The sequence below is a fragment of the Vicia villosa genome, unplaced genomic scaffold, assembly GCF_029867415.1.
Source record: "Vicia villosa cultivar HV-30 ecotype Madison, WI unplaced genomic scaffold, Vvil1.0 ctg.000011F_1_1, whole genome shotgun sequence".
Lineage (NCBI taxonomy): Eukaryota > Viridiplantae > Streptophyta > Magnoliopsida > Fabales > Fabaceae > Vicia > Vicia villosa.
The window spans coordinates 1,017,775-1,040,006 of record NW_026704941.1 but is presented as its reverse complement, the minus strand read 5'-3'; the positions used below and the strand labels follow the sequence as shown (position 1 = coordinate 1,040,006).

The window sequence follows — 22,232 nt, the reverse complement described above, 5'->3', positions numbered from 1 at the left end:
CTTATTCTTTATATTACTCAAGCTGCAAGCTCCTTCTAGCCCTATTTTTTTCTCGGAACATGCAGTCTGACCTCAGACCCTTTTTGAATATCCAACATTTTAATTCATCATTTGTGCCTCTTACTTCCACTGTTACCCTGGTAAATTAGATTGATGCACTCCCACGTGGTCTTTTTCTTCTTCTGTATGATCCTGTGAGTACGACCATAATTGTAGGTTGCCACTTTCAATTGGTAAATTGAGTGGTGAATGAGTCACACACTTCCTTCCAAGAATCAACGCTTCTGTCAGGGGAGGATTTTTAAGAATGTCATAGCATCTCCCTTAAGAAAAGTTAGTACAAAAGATTTGCATTAGAGAGCTCCTTGGACATGCTAATAATTCAATTTGTTGTCCACATGTTTGACGTGTTTGTATGGATCCTTAGTAGTGTTGAGTAACTTTCTAGCTTTGGTGGCATATCATTAAACTCTAGAATCCTAGCTTCGTGACCTAAACATTGGAATTCTAACTTTTTGCACGTATCTCTTCTTATTATTGAAGAATTGTCACCACTGAAACCTCACTGCGGCGGTTATCATCAACCTTTCACTTAGTTTGTGTTCATGTATGGAATATCTATAATACTAGCTAGAACAATTATAGATTGTTAAAAAAAACTCTATAGGCTCCAACTTTCTTTGAATTCAAATGAAAAATTGAATCAGTTTTTGAATAATAAAAAGTAAGCTTCTTAAGATTGGCAACATTTTAAATATATAAAAAGTAAGCTTCTTAAGATTGGCAACATATCCTTAATAATAAACAAGTAATATCATTATCTTTATAAGATAAAATGGGACCATATAATTATAGGAATATAAAATTCCAACCTCACATAGACAACAAATTACATTTATTCATTCCAATTCTACTCTCTTAAAAACTAGTCAACTACTAAATAAATTTCTTACTACTTAGCACAATAGAGTACATTATCAAGATCAAAAACTACAGAGCAGACAAAATAAAGGTCATTTTTTTCTAAGTATATATAACCAACTCTATATGCATTGCTTCATTGTTCTACAAGTCCAATGTAATGTATATAGTTTGTATTTATGTACATTACAATAACAAACAAAATCATAATCTCCAAATATGTATAATTTATATCATACCCAATTGCTAGATAAAGAGAAGTCATGAAATCTGAAAGAGGCTTCACCAGCTGTGTCTCTCTCGAGCCTCGAGTGCGAAACTTCACTAGTCATATCAGTTGGATCAGAAGCTTCTGGAGGCAATGGAAGTGTATGAGTTTCGTTCGAAAAGCGACCAATTTGAACATCGGATGGTAATGGTTGCATCACAGGCGGAGATAAAGCTCTGAATCTATTGCTTCCACCGCTCGAATTAACCAACGATCTGTCCCAAAGGAAGACATGAAGGAGAATTGGAACTCTAGTGTGTCTGTGCAAAGATAGCTTCTGGCTTAAGGAAACTGTGTCGTAACATCGAATCGCTCCTGTTGAAGATACCATCCATGGAAGTACTTTTTGGTTTGACACTCTTGAAACTACCAATAATCTACAAGTATCAGTTGCTAGTTTATATAGACTGCTTAGCCCCGAACGCGTAGCAGGTACGTTTTCTTGATTAATCACCGATGAAATGAATATAAATCCCTGTACATAATAATAAAAAGGCATGTTAGTCGATCTAAGCCGCGACATCATGGTTTTTGATATCTCAACGAGTGCGGTTAAAGACGAGTCATAATCAAATAAAGAGAAAAAGGGAAAGAAACCTCTTCTGTACGGCTAATGGCGAATCCGAGTTTTGAGTCCTCTTCTTTTAGTTTAATCTCCATAGAAAGCTCTCCTCCGACAGGAGCATACCATAACCGCACGGCTCGAACAACGCCTATGTCTATTCCGTGGTAATCCTCAAAGCCGTAAAGACTTGCATTTGCTAGGTTAGATAAGTCAGCAAGAGAGCCTGCATTCACAGTGGAAGAAGCTGTCTCCCCAGATATCTGCCACACGAAAAAAAATGAAAACTCCGCAATGTTAGAATTTGAATCATGAACTGCTTCTCAAACTTCTTTGAACGTTTCACGATAGAGACTGATAAAATCGAAAATTGTGTGATCATTTACCTTAGTGAGTAGCGACTCGGTTTGAATATTCATGAAGACGATAGGGACACCTGAAGCTTGACCTGCATTGATCCAAGCATTTGCTCTTGCTAGGGTATCTTCCAGATCATTGTAGCGCGATGCTACTCTATCGGAAGCTTTTGGTAGGAGTAATATGGAAAGAAAATTGCTTGAATTTGGAACTGTTAGCATCTCCTGCATCCTCCTCTCCCATGGATAAGAAACATATCCGTCCTGTAGTTTCGTCCTCGTTAGTGCATTTACCATCCTACTGCTCCTTGAACCTGAAAATTACGGTACGGTTATAGATTACTCGTCAGATAAAAAGATAGTCTTCCAAAATTGGAATCAGGTGGCATGTTCAAGTTATTCAAGAATAAAATCGATTATAAACTAGCTCATTAGTTCATATGACTAAAAATCATCGGTGGTGGTCATTTCATCACGAACTTATAGTTTTTCGTTTAGCTCATAGTATTTTTTTGATAAGTTACTTCAAATAACTCATAATTTAAAGCTCAATTTCATCTGTTATCTTAGTTTACAACTCTTAGTTTGACTCATAAGATTGAGAAGGGATAGTAGGATTGTAAGACATAATATTGTACGTAACTAAGATCGGAAGACTCTATCCAATAATTTTTGAAAGATCGGGAGGGGTAGCAAGATCGTAAAACATACGATGTAACAAAAATCGTAAGATGTTATTACTAAAACGAAAAAATAATACTATATATACGAAGTTTTTTTACATGATATTTTGTTAGGCAAGTCTATTCGAGAGAAAATGGCCTTCGCCAAACCGTAATTGTTGTGTCTCAACATCTTGTCATCCTTCTCGGTTTGTAATGATGGTGATTGGAAACTCAAGTTCATAACTCATAAGAAACTTCTATAGAATCTTGTCATAAAATAATCTATAGAAAGCTTGAAAAAACACATGTGGTCCTGGATCCGTAGTAAAAGGGGATGATAATAATAAATAAAACAAAAATGTCTTCATCATTCATGTGCAACAAAGGACCCATGTGAGTTCACAAGTTTCACGTACAACACAACATGACATGCTGCATGAATTGTAAACAAAGTTTGTAGCTCTTTATGAAAAGTCATTGCCTCAAATAAAAGTTGTGGCCCGTTGTTATAATTCAACAACGCTAATCACTTCAAACAAAGTGGAATAAATTGTTGAAGACATCATGAGAACCAAGAAAGTGATGGCTTTCATTTCTATTCAGAGTAGGAAGAAATTTATGCTAAGTAGCGATCACATGATAGGTTAGGGTTTAATCAAAGAAAGACCTGAAATTAAATGCAATTTTGGACTTTATTTTCCCTAAGTCACTGTTTTAGTCTTACTAATACTACTAAAAACTTGAAATTAAATGCAATTTTGGACTTTATTTTCCCTGAGTCACTGTTTTAGTACTACTAATACTAAATTCAATGATATATTTGTTCAATTTTTAAAGTTTTACGAATTTTTCCTACTTTTGAATTTTTATTATTCTATATGGTGAGGGATGTTACTTTATATAATTTCTTTTAAAAAGTTATTGTCTAATTAGTATGGGACTTAAGATCTTTTCTAATACACTCTCTCACATCTAATGTTTTTTTTTGTTTGGTGTGTGAATATAAACAATGAGTAATTGGTAATTCAATCAATAAATTTTGATATCATATTAAAAATGTTAGTCCATATAAATTTTTTTCAAACTTTTTTAAAACTCTTTTAACGTGAAACTTAAAATCTTTCTAATACATTCTCATTTCACACAATAAATTTTGAGATTATTATATGACCAAATACATGAGCAAAAATAAGTACAAATTTCAATGATGAGAAAAATTGAAAGACTATTTTTGAAGTAAGAAATTGAGAACAAAAATTGTGAATTAATAATAGAGAGGATTGGAATCAAAAGTGAATTTAAGTTTTTTAAAAAAAAAAATTTAATGAATATTATTTCTCTCTTGTCATTGTATGGGAATAGAGGTTAAGGGTCAAAATTCACTCTCCTCAATTCAACGAGGCGTATTTTTTAAAAGATTAAGTCGCGAGAATTCTTACAACTATAAGAGATAATACTTCGTAATCATATTGACGAGAATTTGAGATCAATCATAATATTGATATTAATATTAATGTTAGAAAGAGAAATCGGAGGCTTTTTAAAAGACAAAATTAGGGATAACACACCAAGAACAATATTTCGTAACCGCAACCACAATGGTGTGAAATTGAAGTCAATCGAACCAAATACAAATTTTATATTAGATGCTTTCTACCGACTCATATTTAATAAAAGATATTTGATATTATTTCAAAAATTGTATAATATAAATAAACTGAAAATGACATTATGAAGAAAATATATCAGATAAAATCTAACGATAGTTAAGGTTAAACATATTTTTAAGAAAAACTCAAACGAAATCTAAAACCCCAATTATTTTATAAAAATATACTAGGTTTTGAAATTAACAATTGTGATAGAAAGAAAATAAAATACTCCTAGTAGACAAGGATGACGCAATTCTAGAAATAATAAATATAATATTTTAATACTTTATTATTTTTTAAAAATAAATAAATAAAAATAAAATTCTCAAAATAATCTAGCGGGAAGCAATATTGTCACAAGCACTCAAAAAAGTGTAAGAAAAAAACTAAAACACGTAACGCAAAAGCTAAAAAAAACTTAAAAAATAATCCAAAAAGCAAAATCAAAATAAGTTGAGGTTGGTGAAAAGCAATTAATTACCTTGAATCTCAAAGCATTCAACTTCGGTTCGATCCAGAAACCCGACAACATAATTCGGGTCACAGATGGATCTCAGAACAAACTGTTTCTTCCCGGAGGAATCATTCGGAACAATACACGCTTGAAGCTCCGCAAATTCATCTAAGCCTCTTCGAACACGGATCATGATCGATGTTTCCTTTTTCTTGAAAGCTTCTTGAAGAATCTTCTGGATTCCGGATTTTCCATTTTTGAAAGGTGAGTTGAATCGGATGAGGGAGTTTGATTTTGTTCCGATGCGAAGCTCTTCGACTATGTCGCCGGTTTGAAGCATGTCGCCGGTCCATTCGTCGGCTTTGGAGCTTCCTTTTAGGCATTCGATTGATACGACTTTTTGGTCGCGGGTTGGTGAGTCGGTTCTGTCCATGATCATGGTTGGAAGGGGGTGATTAGTTTGAGGTTGTTGATGATGATGATGATGTTGTGTTACATGTCATGGTAGGTTATGTTATGTATGATGTTTGGTTCTTTCTTTGGAGGAGAAAGAACAAGAGGAATTGGTTTGTGTTGTGTTGTGTGTGAAACTATCAAACAACTAGTTGATATAACTGTAATTATTAGTATTCTAGAAAAATGATCAAGAATGTGAAGTCAAAGAATCTATTATATTGATTTTTTATATAGTGGTGGGAACATTCTGTGAAATTTCATCTTCTATTAAAATAGTACATCTAAAAAAAAAAGAGGAAATAATTTAAAAAAAGAAAAAAGAAAAGAAGATGAATATTACATGGCTAAGGTGACAAAAAAAGGTTTATAAGTTTGAAGAAGAATTAAGAAAATAGTTTAGTTATGTTTGTTGTGCATGATTTATTGGAGAATTGTGATATATTACTATACTGAAAAATAATGATGAAATATTATAATAAATACAAAACTACATCAAAGGTTTTATACTTTCTTTAAGGCCTATATATGTTCAACAGGTGCTCCTAACTATCCTTCATCATTCATAAGGTTTTTAAACCTAGCTATAAGAATTTGATATTTTATTAGATTTGGCATTAGAAGGTTCCTAAACGTATTAAATATTTTCTTTAGAAGATGGCCATACTAAACAAATTTGAAGAAATTTAACTTCGGATTTATAATTTTATATTTTATATTCAATAAATTACTCTTAAAATATTAATTATTGCATAGGTTAAGAATTGACATTTGAAAATATTATGTAAAATTGGTGTAAGTGTAACTTTAGAGTTTCTCATAATGATAGGTCCTTACCTGATCTTAAACTTTCAAAGGCATTTTATTAAGAGAACATCATGCCCCATCCCTTTCTTATGCATCATGTAAATTTAAAATTTTTTTTTTTTTTTTAAATTTGGTTTGTTTTGGAGGTGCATTTACGGAATAATAAATTATTTTAAGGTTTTTTTAGTTTAAAATACTTTCGTAGATGTATCTCTCAAAAAAATCAAATTTTGGCCAAAAAACACTTTCCGATATGTATATCCGAAAGCAAATGCATAAATATAATTGCGATAGATGCCTAAAAAAATCAAGAATGAATTGAGATATTCTCTTTATTAAATGTCTCATTAAATGTCATGATAGTATTTGCATCGGTAACTCTGGAAAGCATTGAGGTAACGAATTATTTGTGCACTATTTCTCAACATGTTTTTCCTTTTAGAATGAATCATTAAGAGAGGTTGTTTGATAACAACGTATAATTTTATATTGACATGTCTTAACCTTTTCTTTGTTGTAAATATTTCAAAACCATCTATGAGCCATTATTTTGCAATTTTTCTTTAATAACTCTATGCCATTTACTATCAACAAAATGTTTTCTTGAAACTTATCTTCAATATCATTTCAAAATTTTAAACAAATCACGAAAGATGGTTTGGGATACTTACTTGATGTGGAAGAAGATGAAGCAAAATGGGCATTATAGAAATCTCAAGTACTTATCTCTTTCACCCTGAGACATAGGTGTGATAAATGGGCAAGTCTTCCTCATTTAAGTTCGCTCCGCAAAAGTCTACACAAAAATAAGATGGAACGGGACAGACATATTTGAGAATGCACGGACATTGAACTTTTTAAGTCTAAAATTTACAAAATTGTATGTAAAAGTCCGCAAAAAAACTAGACGGGGAGGGATGAACACTTTAAGGGGTGCAGGCCTAAAACTTTGGTCTATCTCGCAAAAAAGTGCGAACAAAACGGGTATGTTCGACAGGTCAGGTCCGATTAGACACCCCTACTCAAACATCTGAGTTTAATATTTCTAGGTCCTCTCCCGTGTTTGAATTTTTTGACACATGTTGAATCTTTTTTTTTCATATCATCGTATGCATCACTTCATTACTTTCAAAACTCCTGTTAAACCTCATTTCCTTAAGACAAATGTCAATGCATTTAAGTCTATGTCTAGTCATTTCAAGTCACCTAACACTAAAAAACTTATTGTTAGATCTTTATGCTTAACTTGGTTGAGCATAGTGGAAGCAAAGAAAAGGAAACATTAAAAAAGAAGGGTATTTATGATATCATCCTGCTAAGTAAGAACAACTTAGTTTATAACTTACCACAAGTTTTTAGTCTTATTTACTTTTGGAATCCTTCCTGTTGCAGCTTTCACACTTCTTATGGTATGTTAACGATCACTTTGTTTGACATTGCTCCTATCACTGGTCTAAAACCAATGGGTTAAGTCGTAACTTCTAACGGGCTTTTAAAATCTACCATTGAACTAACTCAGTTCACACCAGAGATATATATAGTACATTTAGCATAACCAAGAGAGATCTTTAGATATTATAGATAATAAGCATATTACATTTTTCTATTTTAGTCTCACCATTTTCTCATTTGTTCTAAGTCTATTTTGATTGGAATGACACTTATTCCTTTGGCTAGATTGTTCCTAGAGCGATAGAATGTCAGACTGAGCACATTCTTATTAGCCAATCTATATGAATCTTTATATGAAAATTGTCCATCTTAATGACTATGGATAATAATGTATGCCTTGACATGAGTTCCTTGAACTCCTAAATTAGTTGACATGACTCAATTGTCACCTAAATACTCTTGTTAGGTCTCCAATTCCATGGCTTCTTGAACCTTGTTGTGAACCATAGGTCTTACAATATCAGTAACAAATTTTTGAGTGATCTAATACATGTTATCATGTATCTTAATCTCTAATTTAGGTGGCTTTATTTTCATATGTACATTTTCAAGTTGAATATTACCTTAGTTATATGTATTTGTTGTCATTAGTTCTCCTCGGGGTTAGCTGTAGAAAAAGTAGTAAGTGAGGAATAACAAGTAAAAGATACATTTTGTATATGACTTTGTTGGACTTGGGAAAGTCCTATGTAGGGGTGTTCATGGGTGTGGATCGACCCACGAATCCGCGAACCCAAACCGAACCAACCCATAAATTACCCGAACTCATTCATTTACGGGTATACCCAACCCAACCCGCAACAATCCAATATAGTTTTGGTTCGGGTATCGGGTTTGAGCTTTGCAACCCGCAGATCTGTTGACCCAACCCATTGATGTTACATTAGTAATTTTTTTTAAATAGAAATATAAATTATTATCTCAGTTTAACCATAAATTTTCCAAAAAAGCTTTATTTTCCACCAATAATACTACTAAATCAATAAATTTACATAATTTTAAGACTAAATGTTGTTTCTTATTTTCTTTTGTATCATTTCCAACTTACGTATTTTATAAAAATAACGTGACTTGTGGAATTTTATACTATTATGTAGTGTTATGTCATGTCTATGAATATTATTAGATATTATATGATGTGCTTCATCCATTTTGTGTGTTAGAAATGAGTATAAATGTATTGAATTGTGTTACAATATTTTAAATTGAAAAAAATTATTATTTTTTAAATTTGAAACACAACCCACGAACCCAATCCAACCCAACCCATAAATGAACGGGTCGGTTTGGGTTGGTTTTGAAAATAAAATTGTGGGTTGGACGACGAACCCAACCCATTGAAATTTGAATGGGTTGGGTAACGGGTTAGGCCAAACCCAGTCCAACCCAACCCATGTACACCCATAGTCCTATGATTGTGTTAGTTGACTAAATATGGATAATAATGCATGCCTTACTATGGCTTCCCTTAACTCTTAAAGTAATTAACATGACAAAACTGTCACCTGAATTCTCTCGTTTGATCACCAATTCCATTGCTTCTTGGACTTTGTTGTGAACCATAGGTCTTACAATGTCAACAATAAATTTTTGAGAGACCTGATACATGATGTCATAAATCACAATATCTAATTTTTTCTAATAAAGGATGTAGTCATTACCACTTGTTCCTTCAGTAGAACAACTAACATATCTCCAAACACATTGGGAAGATGCATGATCATTCGTATTCTCATTAATTATGAAGATTCATCCAATCGATGTTAGCCTCGCAACCTAGTAGATGCTGGTGATGATTGATCCATATTATTAATATTATTTCCATATTGTAAGTGCAGACGCTAACCATAGTTGTGACCTGGTAATTTGAAATTATTAGTGAGATTGACCATAGTGGCCCACTGAACATGCCAAATTAGTTGTGAAATTGTGAAACATTAGTCAATATTTGACTTATAGCTCAAAAAAATTATTCCATTTTCTTTAAACACTTACATTGAAGGATGCATTATGTCTCTCCGTTATGAGTTCCTTAAGCACTCCAAAAAACATTAAGTACGAGTGTTGAAAGTTGAACTACTAGCTTAAAAAATGCATATAACAACGTAAATAAAAAAAAGAATATAAAGTGTGTAAAATAGATTTGATTGACTGGATGTTATTTGAAATTTATAGAGTATGATATTATATATATATATATATATATATATATATATATATATATATATATATATATATATATATATATATATATATATATATATATATATATATATATATATATATATATATATATATATATATATATATATATATATATATATATATATATATACCAAACTGACCATAACATCATGACCTACAGAAAAATGGTGTCTCATTCGACTATTTATGTGGACAATACGTGATTGTTTTCTCCATTTATAGATTATGTGGCGTCTCAAATTTGCATGTGGCCTTCTAATCATTGACATGTTTCTTTGACTTTGTCCATATAAGTTCACAACATATCCAAGTTGTAGCTTCACAATCTTCAGGCTTTTCAAATGTGTTTTCATTTGCCTAACTTTGTCTCGGCAGAAAGCCAATCGAGTATCTCTAAATATAATCTAATTTTAACTAATGTTGATGCAGGCACAGCGGAAAGCAACAAAAGATTTGGAAATATTTATCCGGGAATTATCGTGTCCACAGAGAATGGTGTAGAATGCCATTCAACGGTTTCTATGGTTTCGAACTTGGGTTTAAATGAACAAAGGTATAAAAACGGAAAAGTAAATATCAACACAAAAGAATTCATTCTTAGGAAAGATAAGATTTATCAACCATTGCATATAATCTATTTATCACAAACTTAAACTTATCGACCATTTATACTCAACCTATAATACTTGTCATTATCACTCAGTATCGCTCACACCTTAAGTCATTTCTAACACAAAGTAGAGAGAACTATTATATCATCTCGTTGACGATCTCTCAGCACACCTCAACAACACAACAGACATCCATATTAATCGTATCGACGATATCTCAGTCGACACAACTAACACGAAAGCATTAAGCTTCGACACCCATAAAGGTTATTAGCTCTAAATCTATCTCTAGAGTTCAGAAACTAACAGATAATCATCTTAGATAAAGATTTAAGCAATATATGTCTATAACAACCCAAATCCCGAGCACAGAGAAAAAAATATGAGACAACAATCAACACAAATTTGTAACGCAGATTTTATATATAACGTCATGAGCGACAAATATACATGAGTTCAAAGTAAATACATACACAAAACCCAACTATAAGAGAAAACACAAAGAGGAAGAGAAATGACCCGAAAATCTCCCGATTTTTCAGCTCCGTTCAACGATCAATCCACCTCCAGTCATCCAAATGCAACCTCCATAGTTGTTTTCTAACCTAATCTAACCTAAAAATGAGAGTGATGAAGTTTGGGTCAAAAATCCCCAAATCCCCATAACTTAACAATGTTACAAATGAAAGAATATAAAGCAAAATCTGCGCAAGCCTGCTTAGCAAGCTAGGCTGGCAAAGCGAACTACACTTATTCCCTAAATTATCTAGTACAGTAAAGACAATCTCGCTTAGCGAGGTGACTTCACTAAGCGAGCTCTGAAAAACTCTGCATCTCTGTTTTATGCCTATGGAAGCGAGCTTCTACAGAATTTCCATTATTTTGCTCCAAAACTGCGTAATCAGACGCTCCGATATGCAATAATACCTATAAAACAAATGAAAAAAATGGTCAAATGGTACACAAAACGAATCAAAACTCAAGTATGCACATATATACACAAAAGTTGAGATTTTATTACAAAAACCAAAAGAATAGAATTGATAAGTGTCACTAATATATACTCAAAATAAAGACATTTTGGCACTTATCAACTAACACTATAATCATACTTTTGGTGAAGATAATATATTATCGTTAATTATATTTGAAGTAGGATTTGAATTAACTATCTCTGATTTAACTTTTAATTTCTTAATTTTCTTTTATAATTATAAAACTAATATTATCTTTTTTTCCTGTGTGATAATAATCACTAAAAACTCACACACACAACTATGAGATCAAAGTTTGAACTATAGTATTAATCATATCAATATCAACTTTTGTTGAGTTAGAATTTGCGAAAAATATTATATCTTTAATAAGGGTCATTAATTCAATGAACAATAAATGACTTTAAGGGTGCGATTGGTTTTCTAAAAATGAGTTAATGGACATGACAATATTATTTTATCATGTTTGATGCAGAAACTAATCATGAGACTGGATAAAAAATATGGCAAGGGACTGGACAAAACCATAAATTTCTGTCCCCCAGTAAATCATGAGACAACTTTTTGTCCCAAGCACATATTATATAAAAAAAAAAATCAAAATACCATGTTTTTATTCTCTTTCTCATTATTTAATATTTTAATTCATAAATGTATCAATACAAATTATATTATTGTTATTCAGATTCATTGACATATCAAACAAAGTAGAGAAAAAATATCTGTTAATTATTTTCTTCTCTTCTCATTATTTAATATTTTGATTCATAAATATCAATATTTTTATATTAATAAAAATATTATATAAAAATTATATTATTTTGTCTGCTGCATAAACATTTTTTTTTAAATAAGTGTATCATTAAATCAAAAACAGTGACATTACAAGAGCGATCACCACCGATCCAACTCAAACCAGAAAAGGAAAAAACAATTCTTAACTTAGACAACCATCCATCTAGCTATTTGCTCTCTAAGCTTCGGATTGCTCCAACTTCTATACACTATCATATAAATAGTTTTTCCTTCCTATATTAGTATTATTTACGCTATCTCCAAAAAAAATCATTACGGTATCTCCAAATTTCGTAGATACATTCAACAGTCACCACTTTAAGTAATTTATTATTCCAACCTTTCCCAACATTGTGTCTTGATAAAGTAAAAGTTCCTCAGTCCACGCACAAGGAACATTAGAATTTTGTAGCCAACACAAGACTTCACGCCAAATATCACACGTTATCTTACAACTAAATAACACATGATCAATTGTTTCGGTCTTTGAACAGAAGTTGTAAGTCGTATTGTTAAGCATACCAAACTTAAACAATCTCAATTTTATTGCTAACCTGTTACGACACGCCGTCCACATGGTAAATTGAGCGCGAGGCCTCGCCAAATTGTTGTAGAAAAGTTTCCTCCAATCAACTTTTTGACCTCTAGTATTCAGCTCCAAATATGCACTCTTCACATCAAATTTATTTTGTTGCAGCATAGAACTCCAACAATGCATATTACTCACTTTCTCTTTTTGTCTCAGGATGGCTTTGAGAATCCAAGTACATGACTCTCTAGCTCTAATAGTCATCACCTGCTCTCTTTTAATATAGAAACAATGAACCCACTTGACCCATAAATTGTCCGCCTTTTTACAAATGTTCCAAAGGAGTTTGATTATAATAGCACTAATCCAATACTCAAGGTCAATTATGTTCAATCCACCTTTGGGTTTCGGTGTCCAAACATTCTTCCACGCAATTGGGGACTTCCTTGTCAGCTCACCACCCCCCGTCCCTAGGAAGGTACGACAGGTGGAATTGATTTTGTAAATAACTTGCTTAGGAAGAGGAAAACAATTCATCCAATAAGTGGTGACGACAACCATGACGCTTTTGATAAGCTAGACTTCGCCTGCGTGACTAAGCAGTCTCTCACTCCAATGTGTTACTCTGCATAGAATTTTGTTAATTATGGGATTATATTGCTGAACTGAAAACTTTTTTCCTGTTAAAGGGACTCCCAAATACCAGAACGGCAACGAACCTTCCTTAAAATCAGTAATCTTCAGGTTCTCATCTCTGGTTTGAACCTCCGCTGAGCCAAAATAGACTTTGCACTTTGTCAGGTTTACTTCTAAGCCAGTAGACTTTGCACTTTGTCGCATTTCGAATGGTAATTGAAATCAGGAATTGTCCATAAATTATCCAAGCCTCTCTGAAGGTACTCCATAACAAAATACCAATTTTACTATAATATTATATAAACCTATAAACCTGTCAAAATATCATGTTTTTACTCTCTTTCTCATTATTTAATATTTTCATTCATAAATATTATATCTTATATATCAATAAATAATATTATAGTAAAAATTATATCATTTTGTCTGGTTGATAGACATATCAAACAAAATTGAAAAAAATTGTGCAGCGCATTAAAAATCAAACACAATACAATACAAAAAGATGTCTTGTACTGTTTTATACCGTCTAGTATTGTTCTCTCCAGTATTTCATATTTTGTCAATCAAACGCACCTAATAATTATATATATTTTATTTGAAAATTTAAAAGCATACAAAATTTACAACAAAAGATTTATTTTATTTAAATTGTCAAAAATTAATTTATTTGTAAACATTGTATGAAAATTTTAATTTTGATTAATTGGTTCGGTTCTTTTGGTTTTGGTTTGGTTAATTGTGATTCAGTTTGGTTATTAAACTGTTTTACAAATTGGAGTTCGGTTCATTAACGAAAGAAAAATAATTCAATTATTATTTAACAACAGTTCTATACGGTTCTGTGATTCGGTTCTGTTTTATGAATTTTTTGAACAACCTCAATATATATAATGAAGGGAGTACTAACAACACATCAATACTAGGTGAACCGAGAAAGGGCAGGACTAGAAGTGGTCACCTCACCTACTCCATGTCCCACTCCACCCTTCAAAATTCCTTCGTCCCCATTCTCTAATATGATAAGATTTTATTCCCCATGGGTCCCCATTCCTTCTTCCATATCATGAATTTTCGGAAACCATCATGACCTTATTCAATATATAAAGTATGTGAATGTAATTACGAAAGTATTTTCACCTTTTCATATCAGTAATTCACTTTTTCATACTTAGAGTATGTGAACCTAATTACTAAACTATCTTCACTAAAAAAATGAATGTAGTTAATAGTTATCATTTTACCAAAAGTTGTAGTAGTCTTCACTCTTGAAATAAAATTAGTGGAGGAAATGATTAGGAAGTTGACAATGTAAATGAGCATGGAGTGTATTCCTCAAATAATGCGGTGTGTGTACACATGGAGAACTGACTCTGATTCCATGGAAGCTTCATAAGCACATGGTCAAATTCTAAGTCAATAATTTTTTAAATTAATTATTTTATTTCATTAAATAATATTCTCTTCCGTCCTATTTATTAAAAAGAATTTACTTTTTGATTTATTAAATAATCAATAAATTTGATCTGTAGTTGATCTATTAATATATTAGATATATTAATTATTTAATTAATTTAAAAAACAAATTATCTCTTATAAATATATCAGCGAGTCCAGTTTTAAGAATAGTGATATGTTGTTATTCCAATTCAACATGCACAGTGGTAGGCTGGTAGCCCTTCAGTGGAGCATGAAATTCAATCATTTGAAATATAGAGCCACCAAAATAGAGTGAAAACTAAGAATGAGAAGGATGCGACAAAACAGAAGATAAGACTTAAAGTAAGAACTAAGAATGTAGAGGCAAGTTGAAATTTGAATACTCTAAGGGTGTATTTGGATTAGAGAAGAAGTTGTAAAGAGAGAAATATGTGAGAAAGAGTGTGAAAAGAGAGAAAAAGATGAGAAATATAGTAGATTTGATGGGTTGTTTGGTACAAAAGAAAGAAGAGAGAAATATAAGAGAAAGAAGTGTCTTATTTTATGAAAAAGACAGAAATACCCTTGATTGATTAAATTAAGTTGATTTATTAATTTTATTTTAAATATTTACTTTTCTCAAATTTATTAATCAATCTTAAAATAATAAATTTGGACTAAATAAACTACTTGATTTGATTTTTAAATTTTTTATGTTAGATTTTTTTATATATAGTTTATGTTAATTTAATATTTCATAGTTAATTTTTATTATATTTTTATGAATAAAATTTTATTACATAATACAATGAATTTCATAAGTAATTTTAAAACAAATTTATAAATTGTTTGTATTTATTATCAAATGAAGAGTGTTATATGAATTCCATAAATATTTCACACGTATGGACTCACTAAAACAACTACTAGAGCAACAAAACAGAAAGAAAAAAAAAGCAGGTAGTAACTATGCACGGAGGACAATAACGTCATTTTTGAGAAAAAGTTCTTCTCTTCTCACTTTCTTCTCTATTGAGAGAAGAGTGAAATTAGACGTGGACCCCACACTTTTATCACTCTCTCTTATTTCTCTCTCTCAAACCAAACAAACAAACTTGAGTATTTCTTCTTAACTTCTCTCCTCTCAACTTCTCTCTCCGTTATTTCACCTATAACAAACAGACCCTAAGAAAGAAGTCTAAAAGTTGGGTTGGCCCGACCCGTTGTAATATTGGCATGATGAGTCCAATCCGTATTAATTCATGGGTAAACGAGTGTCTGCAGTATTTTTCCTGCTCAATTTCTGATCATTGGATTTAATCTATGTGTTTGATCTCCAATATTTTATAACATATTTATTATCTCTTTCCTTCCACCATTAGATTAGGGTGGAATAGGCAACATGAGACAATAAATTGGACCAATTTCCATCCATATAAATATTTTAGGATATAGATAGTCCAAATAGATCAATTACTAAATTAAGTATAAAAAAATTAAAAGTTTATTTACTCAAGAAGAACAAAGAGCTTCATGCTAAAAATTTCCAAAATAAATTAAAAAATAGGTAATGCTAAATAAAGAAAAAATTCTTTATAAATGTCAATATTCAATTTCCAATACATTTTTAATGCATTGAGTACAAGCATTTTTAAAAAAATTATCATTTTAATTATTTAAAGAGTGCCTCAAGGACGTTCGTTAGCATTTTCCTTAAAAAAATATATATATAAAATCTTCACACCCCGAACCCAAAGAAATGAGCAGATAAAACAAGGGTTAAATGATACTGGTAGATAGTACCAGGTTGTAAGCTGTAACATGTATATTATTTAAGATATAAACCACCAGCAGAGGTTCATCCCAACAACAAAAGTGAAAATGAGGTTTTACTTGTTTCTGCTTCTTCAATTATTTGACATAAGAAAAGACCATATTTAATGGTGGCTAAACTAGTCTGCAGAAGGATACTAATTGAAATAAGAGATCATTCCATTGACAGCAATAGCTGGCTGAAATTTATCAAACCATATTTTATGGTTAAAACTTAAATAGTCTCTGCTGCTGCTATCTATAACTTGTCAATTTAAACCATAATTTACCACAAGTATTTAAACGGTATCGCTATAAAGCTGGAGAATATTGGCTACCTGCTGTTTGCTAACGAATAGTTGGTAATTCAAGCTGATTTACTCACTATTAAACCCATCTCTTATGCGCACCCGCAGTCTTAGTTCCAGTGAGAGATCGTCTTCTACTCTTTTTCAAGTCCTTACGAGGTGACAATTGCTTTTGGCTTGAAGAAGATGCATTAGATTTATGATAAGTTGGAACTTCTTGAAGAGGGCTGGCATATCGAGATTGTGAGCGGCGCTCAATGAGTGTCCCTGATGAATTTAAATTTTTTGCTGGCGTAGGTGTCCGATCAATTGTAGAATCAGAATCCTGGTTTGGCAGAAAGGCATCAGCACAAAGATTTTGTGTATTGTTGACAGGAGAACTATCAGAATCAGAAGAGGAGGGGCTGGTAGTGCTGTCCATATCATAAATGAGGTTATCTCTCATTTGTGGCAGCTGAGTTTCATTTGAAATATTTGCAGAGAAGGATGGTCGACGAAGCCTTGTAAGCTGCATAACCTGTGGTCAGTTTTGAAATAGGTATTAATATAGAAGCAGTTCGAAATTATAGATAAGAAACCCTTCTTGTTTTGGTTGCTTTGAAAGCTAAAAGTAATGTGATATTGTAATGTACTTTCATAACAATCCAAATTTCGGACATTTGAAAGAAATTGGTCAAACAACCAAGTGCCAAATCTGTCAAATGTCAAATTGGTCACTACATATTTTGATATCTACAATACATGTATAGTACCTTTTGTTCTAGAATAGCCATATCCTTCTTTAGTTTTGAGATTGTTGTGTTCTTTTTCGCTACAATGTCTTCTAACTCAGCAACCCTCTGTTTTAAGTATTAGTAAAAATGATATTAGAAAAAGGGAAAAAGAAGTTGCCATTTCCAACTTAAAAAGGATAAAATACATATATTACCTTTCTGTTAGAAATCTCAGAAGAGTTCAGCAGAGTGGTTAGTTCATTTATTGTCGTCTCCTTCTCTTCGCAGTCCCTCTTAAGATTATAAATATCTTGTTCTATAGCCAAGTTGTTTAACTGAGCATAACAGAAAGCATGTCAAAGATTATATTTAACAAGATGGTAGAAATAATAAAAACACAAGGAAACAATGAAAAGGGAGCACGGCCAGAGGATAAAATAATTTTGTAATTGCATTTTAACTATATTGAAGAAAGAACACAATTAAGCAATTACAATCCATTAACTTGGTTGCAGTTAAAGTCCAGAGCATGGAATACAGACAAGCTACCATAACAATTGATGAATGAGTCCTAAGAAGATTGTTTAGTCAAGTTCTTACGAGAATCTTATATCAAACTGAGAGATAATCTGATTTCTGATACTTATAGTAATCATTACCATGATCACTCAACTAAAATTGAAAAAGCTCAAGAGCAAGAACAAATTAATTGCATAAAGATAATCCAAAAATTACGCTTAAAGAGACGAGAAGCCTAAGTTGCAAATATTTAAGAAGTGAAATTTGGAAAACTATGTATCATATCCAGGCAGATGCGGATACTAAGTGCTTAGATAAAATGTCTGTCCCCTTTCTCTCATAGGACCTTAACAAAGATGACCTGAAGAACGTAATACCTGGATATCAGCAGCAGATGTAACACTTGGAGCGAAATCTGACCAGTCAGACATTCTTCTCTCCTCTTGTTCTTCATTAGAGAAGGGTGACTTATACTGGAGCAACACATTACCACGGGAGGCTTTTCTACTATTAACACCCTGCTAACAAAGTAATCATTACCAAGATTATTCAACCAAAATTGAAAAAGCCCAAGCTCAAGAGCAAACTAATTACATAGAGATAACCAAGAAATTACTGCATAAAGTGCTTGACAAGAAGCCAAAATTTCCTATAATTAGGAAATGAAATTTGGAAAATTACTTATCATATCCAAGCTGATAAAACGTCAGTCCATTTCTCACATAATTACCTAACAAAGATGACCCTAAGAAACTAATACCTGGATATCAGCAGCATATGTGACACTCGAAGCCAAATCTGACCAGTCAGACATTCTTCTCTCCTCTTGTTCTTCATTAGAGAAGGGTGACTTATATTGAAGCACCTCAATTCCACTTGAAGCTTTTCTACTAATGGCATCCTGCTAACAAAGTCAATGAATGATCAAATTCAAAGCAATGTTGTTCTAGCATTGTCAATTGTGGATTGTGTAAAACAGCGGTTTGTTCAAATTTCACTTCACAGCAATGCGAAAGTGCTACTACAGCCAGTATTTGACAATACTTAGCTCTAAATAGCATAGTACAGGACACTAGCGATTTGTTCAAATTCAGCCACACTATAACCCAAATTCAACAACATTAAGTTTTTCAATGAACCCATTAGGAAGCTGAAAAATTATAATTGTCCAGTACCAAGTGAAAAGCTATACAATAACCTCAATACAATTAGTACCAGTAAGAGTTTCTTACCGTCAATTCATTATATAAGGAAGAATGTTCTTCACAATGCCAACAACCACAGTCAACAAACTTAATTCTCTGAGAGCCAAACACTTCTTTCGATTCCAACTCTCCATCCTTATTCGATAACTTGTCGATAGCAACAACTGTATCCTCTTTAGAACTGTTAAGCTGCTCGCATAAATCGTCAAGCTTCTGCTGCATGCTGGATAACACCTGGTCCTGGAAAATAGTGACAAAATAAAACAGTATTACTACAAAACCGTTAACCCTAAGTTCAAATTAACAAATGAAAAAGTAAAAAGGAATAAATTCAAAGGAACCATAACCCTACCCTAAGTTCAATTGAATTCTTAAGGTTCAATATCTCTCGATTTTTCTTCGACCTAGCCATGGAAGCAGCAGCACCTATAACAGCGACAATGAGAAACCGATGAATGGGAGGGAAGAGATTCCAAGCGAATGCTAACTCATCAGTTAGGCCGCCACCGATGGTTCGAGCGGAGCTAGCTTCATCGGTGTTGACGAGCCGTCCCTGAAGGGAAATCCAAGCCATTGGCTTCTCCGATGAGACCAGACGGCTCCGCTCGACGAAAACCTGTGAGGTTGAGAGGCGGCGGCGGTTGACGGAGAATGGAGGGAAGGAAACGGTTGCGTTTCTGTTAGAATCGTTCATGGAGCCGTTGGGTTGGGTTTTGAAAATGGAGCATTCAAATTTTTTAGTTTGAGAGGGAAAAAAGCGATTCTATTCTACTCTACTATACACCGTGGATGCAACCAGTTATGGGTCACATCATTTTTCTTTCACTGTTTCAATTACTCTCATTTTTTCTCCATTTTTATTTTTTATATAAAAGATAAATATAAAACACCTGAAAAAAAAAAGGATTATTCAAATATTAGATATTGACTTCTTAAAGAAATTTTATTTGACTATTATTAAGATAATATTTTTTTATGAAAATTAATGGTTGTGGAAAAGTCAAAAATACTCTTATTTAATTTTTTGCCACCGACATTAAAATTGTGGTTTTTTTTTTTATCTTTACACCATAAAATTTTTAATTTTATTATTAAAATAATACAACTCTTATATTCTACCATTTTAACAATACTATAATAATTGAGGTGCATATTGGAGATTGGAATTGGAAATTTAGATCGTGTTATTTATTTAATTTTGTCAAATAAAAAAATAGAAAAATTATAGTCTTTATTTTATTCTAAATATTAGTATAATAAATAGAAAATTATTTATGGTAAGATTGTCTTATTATAGAATTTGTAAATCTTAAGCATAGTACAAAAATTCAATAAGGTGATCTCTATATAGAATAAATAAATCCTAAGCGTTAATTAAATCAAACGATTGATATCGTTAGTTCTCGTTTCTCACAAAAGTTATCCGTTCTCACTGGATACGCTCCCTATATATATATATATATATATATATATATATATATATATATATATATATATATATATATATATATATATATATATATATATGTTGTATTTTGTTTAAGGTATGTTGTTGTTAATAAAAGTTGTACGTTGTTGTTAATGTATATTGTTGTTAAGGTATGTTGTTGATGATTTTGTTTTTATTCATAGAAGTTGTATGTTATTGATAAAAGTTGTATGTTATTTAAGGTATCTTGTTTATGATTTTGTTTTTGTTGACAAAAGTTGTATGTTATACGTTTTATGTTGTTTAAGGTTTGTTGTTGTTGTTAAAGTTTGTTTAATGATATACCTTCTAAATTGTAGCTTCACTACGTTCAGTCAACGTGTCATACAAGATGAGTTTATCATATCGTATGTGGTTTAAATATTTTTCCAACCCCTTACCGAATATATAACCTTTGAAATTGATTTAGAAAATTATAGTATCAGATATTAAGTTATATTTGAAAACAAATTACACTTACCAATGTTATATGACATTTCTTCAGCCCATTATCTACATTTCACACTGTAACGGTTAGAACTTGGTTTAATGCCTCTAATTTTGTTTATAAAGTAAATAATATTTTTCAAAATGAACTAGAGATGAAGGAAGAGGTAGTTTAAGAACTAGAAGCATTGAAACAAGATCTAACCTTTAAAGAGCGACATGTAGATTATGGGCTGTAGAAAGCTGGTACAACATTGATTAGTGTAACTTGTTCTTCTAATATAACTTCATATCTCATATTATAATTTTCTAAATCAGATTTGAAAGGTAATATTTTTAATTAGTAGTTAGTGAAATAAGCATTCCACATAAGTTAAAACAAATTCAAGTAAGCATATCACCACAGTCGCAATCAACGGGTGTGGTGATATGCTTTGCATTAAGTCTTCCACTGCGGTTGGATTCTAGAACCATGGTGAAATCTGTTGAAGTATGCAAAAATCCATGCACTTGGATCGAACCCGCGACCTTAAACTTTTACGGCGGCTGTTTTATACAATCGTAGTGGTATGTTACACACTAATGTGTTTTTACCACGACCACTTACTACCACACGTTACTTTCCCTTGAACCATCAATTATGGTTATATCTCTTTCTCATATGTAGTAGTGTGAGGTGTTATATAATAGATTTTAAAAAATATGGGCTAGGTAGGGCATATATTATGTTTTAATGAAGACATCATGGTTAATCTGAGATCATTATTTAACTCTCAAGGAATGGAGGGATGTAATGCTATTGAGAAGGTGGAAGTTTGGGTGAGGCACATTTAATTGTTGGTTGAATATTAGGATTCTAAAATTTGACTTTTATTAGAGATCAAATTGGTATATTACTGAAGATGGGTAGAAACACAATGATGTGTGAAAGAGAAAAATATGATCAATTATTCGTTCAAGTTGATCATACAAAATTGTTG

General features: G+C 31.8%; 2 protein-coding genes across 2 annotated transcripts; both read right to left on the bottom strand.

Moving 5' to 3' along the window:
- Nucleotides 1–1,000: 1,000 nt before the first annotated feature.
- LOC131621845 (uncharacterized) lies at nt 1,001–5,567 on the bottom strand. Its single transcript, XM_058892887.1, has 4 exons — nt 4,906–5,567; nt 2,138–2,421; nt 1,787–2,014; nt 1,001–1,664 (listed from the first exon to the last, which is right to left on the bottom strand). The coding sequence occupies exons 1-4, from the start codon at nt 5,315–5,317 to the stop codon at nt 1,155–1,157; spliced, it is 1,434 nt and encodes a 477-aa protein (XP_058748870.1). The 5' UTR covers nt 5,318–5,567; the 3' UTR covers nt 1,001–1,154.
- Nucleotides 5,568–16,565: 10,998 nt separating this feature from the next.
- Nucleotides 16,566–20,103, bottom strand: LOC131621744 (uncharacterized). The gene is made up of 7 exons (XM_058892788.1): nt 19,690–20,103; nt 19,365–19,577; nt 18,893–19,033; nt 18,510–18,650; nt 17,829–17,948; nt 17,653–17,739; nt 16,566–17,417 (listed from the first exon to the last, which is right to left on the bottom strand). Exons 1-7 carry the CDS (start codon nt 20,029–20,031, stop codon nt 16,980–16,982), a joined length of 1,482 nt encoding a protein of 493 aa, XP_058748771.1. The 5' UTR covers nt 20,032–20,103; the 3' UTR covers nt 16,566–16,979.
- Between the last annotated feature and the right edge of the window lie 2,129 nt (nt 20,104–22,232).

Bases quoted from the DNA above. Each gene is read 5' to 3' on its own strand.
- LOC131621744 (XM_058892788.1), bottom strand. From the start codon at position 20,031: ATGAACGATTCTAACAGAAACGCAACCGTTTCCTTCCCTCCATTCTCC. The intron at 19,578-19,689 runs GTAGGGTTATGG...ACTATTTTCCAG, and splicing joins AGAATTCAATTGAACTTAGG to GACCAGGTGTTATCCAGCAT. The intron at 17,418-17,652 runs GTACTATACATG...AACTGACCACAG, and splicing joins TGGCTATTCTAGAACAAAAG to GTTATGCAGCTTACAAGGCT.
- LOC131621845 (XM_058892887.1), bottom strand. From the start codon at position 5,317: ATGATCATGGACAGAACCGACTCACCAACCCGCGACCAAAAAGTCGTA. The intron at 2,422-4,905 runs GTAATTAATTGC...CGTAATTTTCAG, and splicing joins TGAATGCTTTGAGATTCAAG to GTTCAAGGAGCAGTAGGATG. The intron at 1,665-1,786 runs GTTTCTTTCCCT...TATTATGTACAG, and splicing joins CCATTAGCCGTACAGAAGAG to GGATTTATATTCATTTCATC.